Source organism: Salvelinus namaycush, chromosome 8 (genome assembly GCF_016432855.1).
Source record: "Salvelinus namaycush isolate Seneca chromosome 8, SaNama_1.0, whole genome shotgun sequence".
Classification (NCBI taxonomy): Eukaryota; Metazoa; Chordata; class Actinopteri; order Salmoniformes; family Salmonidae; genus Salvelinus; species Salvelinus namaycush.
In genome coordinates, this window is record NC_052314.1 from 33,542,336 (window position 1) to 33,554,887 (window position 12,552).

Sequence of the window (12,552 nt, forward strand, 5' to 3'; positions counted from 1 at the left end):
TCCCTGACAGGAAATGTGCTGCAGAATGAGTCCTGTTTCACTCAGAGACATAATTCAAACGGTTTTAGAAACTAGAGAGTGTTTTCTATCCAATAGTAATAATAATATGCATATTGTACGAGCAAGAATTGAGTACGAGGCAGTTTAATTTGGGAACTCATTTTTCCAAAGTCGAAATAGCACCCCCCATAGGCTCAAGAAGTTAAGAACAAATTCTTATTTTCAATGACGGCCTAGGAACAGTGGGTTAACAGCCTTGTTCAGGTGCAGAAGGACAGATTTGTACCTTGTCAGCTCGGGGATTCGAACTTGCAACCTTTCGGTTACTAGTCCAATGCTCTAACCACTAGGCGACCCTGACACCCCTGACGAAAGTTCCTATCCATTGGAGTGTTGCGAATGGATAGGAACTTTGGAGCGGGTCAATTACAACAGGAAGTAACGCGACATTATGTAATGCATTTGAAACATACACATTCAACACATAAAAAACATAATGGCGCGGCAGGTAGACTAGTGGTTAGAGCGTTGGGCCTGTAACCGGAAGGTTTCTAGATCAAATCGCTGAGCTGAAAAGGTAAAAATCTGTTGTTCTATCCCTGAACAAGGCGGTTAACCCACTGCTCTTAGGCTGTCGTTGTAAATAAGAATTTGTTCTTAATGAACTTGCCTAGTTAAATAAAGGTTAAATTAAAAATATATATATTAGCTAACATGCACAATGCTGATCTCTCTCTCATCTACTTACCGTATGTTCTGTTGCATGTATCTGTCAGGGTCCTGTGCTGTAAAGGTGGTGAGTAGCGAGCCGCCCGGTAGCCCCTCCTCTAGTTTGATGACTTTGGGGTTGGGGGAGAACTCTGGGCTCTCGTTGACGTCTGTGATGCGTACAGACACGGTGGCGGTGGACTGACGGGGCAGGTGGATACCACGGGCCAGGGAAACCTCGTTCTCAGCCAGTACCGTCAGCACGAAGGAACGACTCACCTCATAGTCTATAGGCTGAAGAGATACACACATACCAGTTAGCCACGCAGTTTACACTTCAATTTGTTAGTAAATCTTACATACCAGAGCTCTCACTTTGAAAACAGCCGTAATGCACAGTGTCTTCAGAAAGTATTCAAACCCCTTGACTTTTTCCACATTTTGTTGTGTTATAGCCTGAATAAAAAAATTATTAAATTGAGATTTCTTGACACAATACTCCATAAGGTCAAAGTGGAATTTTGTTTTTAGAAATGTTTACAAATGAAATTAAAATTAAAATCTGAAATGTCTTGAGTCAAGTATTCAACCCCTTTGTTATGGAAAGCCGAAATAAGTTCAGGAGTAAAAATACTCTTAACAAGTCACATAAGTTGCATGGACTCATTTGAACATGGTGAAGTTATTCACTACACTTTGGATGGTGTATCAATCCACCCAGTCACTACAAAGACACAGGCATCCTTCCTAACTCAGTTGCCGGAGAGGAAGGAAACTGCTAACGTATTTCACCATGGAGGAAATCGCTAAGGGATTTCACCATGATTTCACCAAAAAATGTGGCAAAGAAAGGAACTTTATATCCTGAATACAAAGCCTTATGTTTGGTGCAAATCTAACACAACACATTACTGAGTACCACTCTTCATATTTTTAAGCATGGTGGTGGCTGCATGATGTTATGGGTATGCTTGTCATCGGCAAGGACTAGGGAGTTTTTTATGATTAAAAGACATGGAATAGAGCTAAGCACAGGCAAAATCCTAGAGGAAAACCTGCTTCAGTCTGCTTGCCAACAGACACTGGGAGACAAATTCACCTTTCAGCAGATCAATGACCTAAAATACAATGCAAAATATACAGTACACTGGAGTTGCTTACCAAGATGACATTAAATGTTCCTGAGTGGCCTAGTTACAGTTTTGACTTAAATCAGCTTTAAAATATATGGCAAGACTTGGAAATGGCTGTCTAGCAATGATCAACAACCAACTTGACAGAGCTTGAAGAATTTTTCAAAGATTAATGTGCAAACATTGTATAATCCAGGTTTGCAAAGCTCTTAGAGACTTACCCAGAAAGACTCACAGCTTTAATCACTGCCAAATGTGATTCTAACACATATTTACTCAGGGATGTGAATACTTATGTAAATGAGATATTTCTGTATTTAATTTTCAATACATTTGCAAAAATGTCTAAAAACATGTTTTCACTTCGTGTGTAGATGGGGAAGAAAAAAATCTATTTAATCAATTTTGTATTCAGGCTGTAAAACAACAAAATTTAGAATAAATCAATGGGTATGAATAATTTCTGAAGATACTCCATCTGTGCTGTATCTCTGTCTATTTGTCTGCATGTATATACAGGTATGTGCTGTAAAAGTTAATTTTCCATTCATGAAAAATACATTGGAAATATTTCTCAACAGAGCTGTGTAAATCCATACCTTAACCACAGTGACCAGTCCCTCATTGGTGGTGAGGTCAGTGGGGATGGAGAAGCGTCCAGTGGGGTCTCCAGCTGTGATCCTGTACACAGTACTCCAGGCTGCACTGTGGGGCTGGTCCTTATCTGTTACTGTCAGATTAGCTACGATCACATTCACACGGTTCTCCTGCACCTCTCCATAGAACTACAGAGCGAGGGCAAGTGAGAGAGAGAGAGGCGGGAGTGAAATATGAAAATATTGCTCAATAATATGAGAAAGATGGTCTCTTTTGATAAAACATTTGGTTTATTTGAAGAAAATATCATTCTGTGTTTTTTTTTCTGTGTTTGAGAGAGAAAGTGTGTTTGTTTGTTTGTACGTGTTCGTGTATTGTATGTCTGTATGCATCTGTGTGTGTGTACATTCGTGTGTGTGTATGTCTGTCTATCTGTCAGTATGTCTGTTTGTCTGTCTGTGACTTACTTTGTCAGCGGTGAACTCTGGGGGGTTATCATTGACGTCAGTGATTCTGATGATAGCCGTAGCTGTGTTAGACAGGCCATAGGTTGGGTTCCCCTCCATGTCAGTAGCCTGGATGATTAACGTGTACTGAGGAACTTTCTGGAAGAAGGAAGACAACAGGGTACAGGTCCATGTTACAGCGTATAATATAGACAGTCTATATTGTGAACACACAATCATAAAAACATTGATACACATTGATAGACAGCACACACAAGTACACACACACCTCTCTGTCTAGCCCTGCAGCCACAGTGATGATTCCTCCTGTCTTGTTGTTGATGGTGAACATGTTGGAGGAGGGGTTTTCAGGGTTCTGAGATATAATCTTGTATCGGAGCATCCCATTGGCTGTTTTCGGGTCATCCTTGTCCAGTGAAGTAACTGTCATCACAAAGGACCCTGGGAACGTAAACCAAACAAGTCAATTAAAACCTCTCACACAATGGAATACGTGCATGCGTGTGTGTGTGTGCGCTGTTACCTGGTTTGGATCCCTCTGGTACTGATCCGTTGTAGATGGTGTGTGTAAACTCTGGTCTGTTGTCATTCATGTCTATGACGTTGATGACGATGTCTATGGGGTTCTCTATCTGGTTCCCATTCAGGTCCACAGCATGGGCTCGCAGCTACACGGATGCATACAGTAGTACAGGTTAATCGCATGGTAAGGACATGGGCTGTCAACTATAGACACACAAATACAGGTTCATGGTTAGGCACACTTATGGGAATGGTATGGGCTCGCAGTTCCAGAGACTAATACAGGGTTAGGGCATGGTTGTTTTAACCTGGTTAAACCAGACTGTTAGCATAGCGTTCAGTCTGAATTCACCAGGCCATGGCTGTTCTCTTTCTATCAAATTTGTTTCCAACTCGATAACCCATGACTTTCCCTCTTCTCTTGTTTTCTCTCTCACATGGATCAGAAAGGATTCCATATGTGTAAGCAATATGGTAATATCTCCTCATAGACCGTATAGTTTTCAGCGTTTTGCTTACACTTCATAGGGCAATCCACCAAGGGCAGAGAGAGGGGAAGGGTGTAAGTTATTGGGATTGGAACAGGACTATTGACTCTGAGGTTTGTGTACACTTGGCCTCTCAAGGTTGGATCTAAAGATCCTTAAGTGTTTCTCTCCTAGGGCCTCTCCCCGACTGCTCTCTAACAGAGATCCCTACAGGTATGAAAGCTGAGTACGCTCCCCTGTACGCTGTACCCTGTCTCCAAAACAGCCACGGCAGAGAGGTAGAGAGGCCTACCACTAGGCAGGGAGTAGTAGCTGCCATAACATACAGCTGTTACAGTACCTACTCCTAGACCCTGTCTCATAGCTACAATACTGTCTGTGCAGCTCCCTATACCTTGTCTCCAGTACTGCCACGGCAACACCTAATTAATATTCATGACAGAGCTTCAGTGACTCTGACAGCTACATAACTATGAATATTCATGAGATGGCCCCATCCTTCATGCAAATGCTCTGCTGCAGATCAAAGTTGCTTGTGTGTCTGCATTGAGTATGTTCTCAAGATCAAAGTTTCCTGTCCAACCTACTCTGTATAGCTTTTTACTACATTTCACATAGACCGATAAAGAATGTTGGCCACCAAGCCACCCATTATGGAGTAATTGACAGGAATGTGGATGCTAATTCTACTCATTCTAATTCTATGAGCTGAAACCTTACATGGAAGTTGGAGATCTGTTCCCGGTCGAGGGGTTTGGTCACAGAGAGCTGGCCAGAGATGGGGTTGATAATGAAGATCCCGGTCGGAGACTGGTCAGCACCGGGTCCAGTCACACTGTAACGCAGGAGACTGTTCTTATCACGGTCCGACCGGATCTAGGAGGAGGGAGAGAGAGAGAGATACAGATGGAGAGAGACAGAGGGAGGTGGAGTGAGAGATATTCCCAGTTTAGACACAGTACATTTACAACCACACTTATTTAAAACATCTTTAGCTCCCCTCAACACCATACATAGGCTGTATAGTACAGACAGGAAACAGCAGATGCACTATAAACCTTAATAAAACATGTATAAATCACCATCACACTCCCATTAACCCCGTCTCACCCTTATGCCGCTGATTACAATATAAATATATCAGCAGATGGTGTTAGGAGGAAATAGTGAGCTTTACATTCACTGGAACCGCACACATACAGTTTGTACTGTACATATACACAAAAACTGTACACACAAACATACACTATAAAACCGTGTGAGCTAGTGGGGAAATGTGTCCTTTGAACTGTGTGTGTTGTGTGTGTACTGTATGTGTGTCTCTGTGTGTCTCTGTGTTCCAAATCAAACTGTATTTGTCACATGCGCCGAATACAACAAGTGTAGACTTTACCGTGAAATGCTTACTTACAACCCGTTTGTGTGTGTCTCCGTGTATGCATGCGTCTCCCCTACCCTGACTAGCTCCTCGGGGAACTGTCCTCGTGAGTTCTCAGGGACGTTGATGGGGGGAATGACCCAGTCCCTCTTCACCCGCCTCAGAGATCCATCGTCCCCAACGACCAAGCTGTGCCATGGAAACACGATCTCTCGCGCATGCTGAGTCACAGCTGCAGAGCTGGAGTTCACCTGCAGAGATGAGACAACAACAAAAGGTTACACACAGGTTGTGCAACACCCCCCCCCCCCCCACCCCACCCCACACAGAGGCAGAGACACGCAGATTACTCAGACCCACACACACAAGAACACTATGATTTAGGGTATTCGTGTCCTCGTTCCACAGAGCTGGATTTATGACATCATTTCTGAGGACCTGACCGATGATCAGACTGGCTGGCTGGCTGTGTATGTAGCCATCAGCCATCTCATCCTCTCTCTGCATCCCTCCACCTCATCTCTATCCCTATATTTTCCCTCCTTTCTCTCTTTCACTTCATTCTCTCCATCTTTCCCCTATGTACCCTCGTCCAACAGCTTTCTGCTGCGTCATAACTCTTTCTCCCACTTGCCTCTCCTTCCCTTTTCTCAGAGTATTCTGATCCATCCGTCTGTTGAGCGAGCTCTGACTAATAGCTGCCTAACACTCCACTTGTTCAATTTCATAGCTTTTATTCACAAGTTTGGTATTGGTGGTATTTTAAACAGCTTTTTCTTTCCTCACACTGTTTCCCCTGCTCCCACAGAATGCTGAGAGACATTAAATGGACACACTAAGCATATGGCACTGCACATTCTGGCAAAATGTTTACTGGGGAATGTCTCCTCATATATAGAGGACCTCCTTAATGCTCTAATTAACACACAGCAGGCAGTAGCACCACAAAGCAAATTGTCTATGGTTAAAGAACAAACAAAGTAACACGAAAAGTTTTAAATCATCACTGAAAGTGTTGAATCTGTGGACCCATATAGACGCAAAAACAGTGTTAAATTAACACACTGCTTAGTGTAAAGCCTTATTCAAATATTTCCCAGAGTGCCTTGGCTTTCAAGTAAATTGTAGAATTACCACCCATGACTCTATTTGTTAGTGACAGAGACATGGTAGCTGCATTCATCCATTTTCAGTCCTGTGGCCTTCACCAAGTGCGATCTTAAGTAATAATGTTACCATTAAAAATAATACATATTTAACACAATATGTATTTCATAAGGCCTTATTTTGAGGGCTTAGTTTTACACTAATACGGGGTCCTGAAACTTGAATTATTGCACCCGTTACTGAAACGTTTGTTCCAGTTTAGATGCTTTAGGTAGTCTTATAGCTTATGTTGGACATCCCAACACTGGCTGGTTTCCAATAAGAATGACACATCACCTTGAAAGCAGAAAATGGAACAACCATGTCCCTGTCACTAACAACTTGAGTCATGGGTGTAAACTCAATTAGAATAAGGCTTTACACTAAGCAGTGTGTTTATTTAACACTTTTTGGGTGTCTATATGGGGCCACAGGGTCCACAACACTTTCAGTGTTGATTAAACACTCAGTGTTAAATGTGTTTGTTTTTTAAAACTGGAGAATTTGCTGTGCAGATGCTGTCTACATTCCAAATGCTACCCTGTTCCCTACATAGTGCACTACTATTGACCAGGGACCTGGTGAAAAATAGCACACAATATAGGAAATAGGGTGACATTTGGGATGCACACTGTACTGTAGTGAGCCTCGTCTTCTTTCTGTGGTTATCAGCACTTTACTGGCCATCAAAGACTAACAGAGGAGGTATATACCCTTGATAACATTATACTTCATCATCATGTTTCCATTGTGTCATTTCTACACACCTATGGCCAGGAGTTTTTACAGAATGCATGGGTTGTGTTTTCATTTCCCGCATGGGCCACAACTGCGTAGTGTAAAAGTGTGTTGCTTTGGATAAAGTCGTCTGTTAAATGAAAATGAAAATTGGTATTATATCCCAGACCTGTTTGATGAGTTTGTGTTCTGTCGTCTCTCGCTTTCTGTCGTTCCGGAGGAGGAGGTAAACATGCGTCTTCCAATCCTCCTTGGTCTCCAGATCCCTCGCTCGCACCACCAAGGCGCTCTTCCTGTCGGCAAGACGGAAGGCATGCCGGGCGTACACCGTGCCATCCTCATCCAGCCTGAAGTCCTCCACGTCAACCACCTCCAACAGCACCCTGTCACCCAGGCCACAGTCTGCGAACCTCACTGCAGGGAGAGAGAGCAAGAGAGATGTCAGCAAGATATGAAAACAGAGGAAGACAACATACCAGTCAAAAGTTTGGACACACCTACTCATTCAAGGGTTTTTGTTAATTTTTACTATTTTCTACAGTGTAGAATAATAGTGGAGTCATCAAAACCATGAAATAACACATATGGAATCATGTGGTAAGCAAAAAAGTGTTAAACAAATCAAATATATTTGAGATTTGAGATTCTTCAAAGTAGCCACTCTTTGCCTTAATGACAGCTTTGCACACTCTTGGCCTTCTCTCAACCAGCTTCACCTGGAATGCTTTTCCAACAGTTCCCACATATGCTGAGCACTTGTTGGCTGCTTTTCCTTCATTCTACAGTCAAACTCATCCCAAACCATCTCAATTGGGTTGAGGTCAGGTGATTGTGGAGGCCAGGTCATCTGAAGCAGCACTCAATCGCTTTCCTTCTTGGTCAAATTGCCCTTACACAGCCTGGAGGTGTGTTTTGGATCATTGTCCTGTTGAAAAACAAATGATAGTCCCAATAAGCGCAAACCAGGTGGGATGGCGTATTGCTGCAGAATGCTGTGGCAGCCATGCTGGTTAAGTGTGCCTTGAATTCTAAATAAATCACAGACAGTGTCACCAGCAAAGCACCCTCACAGCATCACACCTCCTCCTCCATGCTTCACGGTGGGAATCACATATGCGGAGGTCATCCATTCACCTAGTCTGCGTCTCACAACGACATGATGGTTGGAGCCAAAAATCACAAATTTGAACAAATTTGACCAAAGGACAGATTTCCACTGGTCTAATGTCCACTGCTCGTGTTTTTTGGCCCAAGCAAGTCTCTTCTTCTTATTGATGTCCTTTAGTAGTGGTTTCTTTGCAGCAATTCAACCATGAAGGCCTGATTCACGCAATCTCCTCTGAACAGTTGATGTTGAGATGTGACTGTTGAACTCTGTGAAACATTTATTTGGGCTGCAATCTGAGGTGCAGTTAATTCTAATGAACTTATCCTCTGCAGCAGAGGTAACTCTGGATCTTCCTTTCCTGTGGTGGTCCTCATGAGAGACAGCTTCATTATAACGTTTGAAGGTTTTTGGGACTGCATTTGTATAAACTTTCAAATTTCTTGAAATTTCCCAGATTTGACTGACCTTCATGTCTTAAAGTAATGATGGACTGTAATTTCTCTTTGCTTATTTGAGCTGTTCTTGCCATAATTTGGACTTGGTCTTTTACCAAATAGGGCTATCTTCTGTATACCACCCCTACCTTGTAACAACATAAATGATTGGCTCAAATGCATTAAGAAGGAAAGCCATTCCACAAATTAACTTTTAACAAGGCACACATGTTAATTGAAATTAATTCCAGGTGACTACCTCATGAAGCTGGTTGAGAAAATGCCATGCGTGTGCAAAGCTGTCATCAAGGCAAAGGGTGGCTACTTTGAAAAATGTAAAATATATAATGTATTTTGAAATATATAACACTTTTTAGGTTACTACATGATTTCATATTTGTTATTTCATAGTTTTGATGCCCTCACTATTATTCTACAATGTAGAAAATAGTAGAAATAAAGAAAAAGAAAAAAAGATATATATATATATACACACAGTATATCACAAAAGTGAGTACATCCCTCACATTTTTGTAAATATTTGAGTATATCTTTTCATGTGACAACACTGAAGAAATGACACTTTGCTACAATGTAAAGTAGTGAGTGTACAGCTTGTATAACAGTGTAAATTTGCTGTCCCCTCAAAATAACTCAACACACAGCCATTAATGTCTAAACCGCTGGCAACAAAAGTGAGTACACCCCTAAATGAAAATGTCCAAATTGGGCCCAAAGTGTCAATATTTTGTGTGGCCACCATCATTTTCCAGCACTGCCTTAACCCTCGAGTTCACCAGAGCTTCACAGGTTGCCACTGGAGTCCTCTTCCACTCCTCCATGACGACATCATGGAGCTGGTGGATGTTAGAGACCTTGCACTCCTCCACCTTCCGTTTGAGGATGCCCCACAGATGCTCAATAGGGTTTAGGTCTGGAGACATGCTTGGCCAGTCCATCAGCTTCTTTAGCAAGGCAGTGGTCGTCTTGGAGGTGTGATTGGGGTCGTTATCATGTTGGAATACTGCTCTGCGGCCCAGTCTCCGAAGGGAGGGGATCATGCTCTGCTTCAGTATGTCACAGTACATGTTGGCATTCATGGTTCCCTCAATGAACTGTAGCTCCCCAGTGCCGGCAGCACTCATGCAGCCCCGGACCATGACACTCCCACCACCATGCTTGACTGTAGGCAAGACACACTTGTCTTTGTACTCCTCACCTGGTTGCCGCCACACACGCTTGACACCATCTGAACCAAATAAGTTTATCTTGGTCTCATCAGACCACAGGACATGGTTCCAGTAATCCATGTCCTTAGTCTGCTTGTCTTCAGCAAACTGTTTGCGGGCTTTCTTGTGCATCATCTTTAGAAGAGGCTTCCTTCTGGGACGACAGCCATGCAGACCAATTTGATGCAGTGTACGGCGTATGGTCTGAGCACTGACTGGCTGACCCCCCACCCCTTCAACCTCTGCAGCAATGCTGGCAGCACTCATACGTCTATTTCCAAAAGACAACCTCTGGATATGACGCTGAGCACGTGCACTCAACTTCTTTGGTCGACCATGGCGAGGCCTGTTCTGAGTGGAACCTGTCCAGTTAAACCGCTGTATGGTCTTGGCCACCGTGCTGCAGCTCAGTTTCAGGGTCTTGGCAATCTTCTTATAGCCCAGGCCATATTTATGTAGAGCAACAATTATTTTTTTCAGATCCTCAGAGAGTTCTTTGCCATGAGGTGCCATGTTGAACTTCCAGTGACCAGTCAGTATGAGGGAGTGTGAGAGCGATGACACCAAATTTAACACACCTACTCCCCATTCACACCTGAGACCTTGTAACACTAACGAGTCATATGACACCGGGGAGGGAAAATGGCTAATTGGGCCCAATTTGGACATTTTCACTTAAGGGTGTATTCACTTTTGTTGCCAGCCGTTTAGACATTAATGGCTGTGTGTTGAGTTATTTTGAGGGGAAAGCAAATTTACACTGTTATACAAGCTGTACACTCACTACTTTACATTGTAGCAAAGTGTCATTTCTTCAGTGTGGTCACATGAAAAGATATACTCAAATATTTACAAAAATGTGAGGGGTGTACTCACTTTTGTGATATACTGTATATATAAAATATATAAATATAAATAAATAAATATAAATATATACTATATTTTAGGGCTGACCCCAATTAGTTGACTGGTCGATTGTTTGGTCTTTAGGTTGTTGGTCGACCAAGATTATTTTAGTCGCACAGTTATATATATATATAACTGTGCGACTAAAATAATCTTGGTCGACCAACAACCTAAAGACCAAACAATCGACCAGTCAACTAATTGGGGTCAGCCCTAAAATATAGTGATGACCAAATTGGCTACATTTCATTAAATGGACAATTCTGTGAACTGTCTTTTGCCAGTTTTCAATTGACACAATACCTGTTAGCCAAGGTGTCAGCTAGAGATGACATGCAGGAGCTTGCAGGGAGTTGTAGTTTTATATGATATCTACTTTGATGCTAATCAGCATTTTTGAATCTGAGAGTAAATAGAGACTAATATATTGATAAAGGTCACCTTGTCCGAGAGAGATGTACATGGTTATCAAAACGGCACGCCAAGTTAAGCCTACACGAAACACGGCCTTTATTTTAAGTGTTTCTAAAATCCCCTATTGGACAAATGAATGGTGGAAATACGATTGGAACCATTTGCCTGTTTGTCCGCTAGGTTTTATGGGTATTATGACACCTCCACTGTGGGGCTCTATTGATAACTAAAATAGCAGTGCAGATGGAACTCTTTTGCTAAGTGCAGAGATGTATTCTAGGTAATCCGTGTTTATGGAACTGCTATAGACTTTGTGGTGCAGCAGAACGATTAGTGCACTTCAAAACCCAGGTGGGGTAATACTTTAGCTGCACAACGTACCACTAACTTTAAAACCTCCATACCATTTCATTACTTTATTTATAATTGTTTGGGATGGTTTGAGACCATCTGGGACCATCATGTGAAATCCTGACGACTGGTAAAACAAATGTCTTGAGAAACTCTTACAAACATCCTAACATGGTCCTCATCTTTACGGAAAAAAACATGAATTTCACGTGATCACGTTTTCACATATGAAATGTCACAAGTGAAGTGTTCCAAAAACACATTTTAACATGTGAAATGCTTAATGTCACATGAAGTGTTCCATGTGATTTTCCACATCAAATCGACGATAGATTTATTGGCAAGAATACATTTTTGCATTGCTTATTTGTTACCATGATTATACAGTATATCCCCACACTTTAAAAAGAATAGAATGGTCACGGTACAATGTTTTTTTGGTTTACAAAAGAAACGGTACGTTTTAGGGTACATGTCCGGATAATCTAGTATAATGGTACATTTTTTCTACACAATATATTCAATATAAGGTACAATCATTACTGCACTTTGAAATGTAGGTGGTGGCAATGTGCTCGTTTGGGCTCATTAGCATATTTGGGGGCATAGTTTAAAATATGTTGCATTTGTTCCAACCGTCTGAAAATGTTGTATGAGTTTAAGTGGTTCATCGTTATGTTGTCGAAAGTTGAGCATATCTTTTGATCTCTTTCTGCAATGGTTGTATGAACTTGTGACAATCAAGCAATGCATTGTTAAGAACTTACTGGGCATTTTACAGTAGCTTAATGGAAGCTGGTTCACAGAAAGATGTCACATTTTCAACAACTTATTGTCAACTAGCTACAAGTTATTGTATATGTCACAGTAAATTACTTTAGCTCATGTCACACTCACTGAACTGATGGTGTGGCAGTGAAGTGAGTATTACAT

The 12,552-nt window shown here is 41.9% G+C and overlaps 1 protein-coding gene across 1 annotated transcript in view; it reads right to left on the minus strand.

Moving 5' to 3' along the window:
* The window catches only part of LOC120052102 (cadherin-2-like), a 49,350-nt gene extending 38,033 nt beyond the window's left edge, over positions 1-11,317 (minus strand). Inside the window, exons 1-9 of the mRNA XM_038998954.1 lie at positions 11,296-11,317; positions 7,347-7,591; positions 5,371-5,544; positions 4,636-4,791; positions 3,429-3,573; positions 3,174-3,346; positions 2,906-3,043; positions 2,441-2,626; positions 749-1,002 (exon numbers count right to left, since the gene is read on the minus strand). Coding sequence (XP_038854882.1) covers positions 749-1,002; positions 2,441-2,626; positions 2,906-3,043; positions 3,174-3,346; positions 3,429-3,573; positions 4,636-4,791; positions 5,371-5,544; positions 7,347-7,591; positions 11,296-11,317 — 1,493 coding nt within the window. The remainder of the gene's footprint in view (positions 1-748; positions 1,003-2,440; positions 2,627-2,905; positions 3,044-3,173; positions 3,347-3,428; positions 3,574-4,635; positions 4,792-5,370; positions 5,545-7,346; positions 7,592-11,295) is intronic.
* Positions 11,318-12,552: the final 1,235 nt, after the last annotated feature.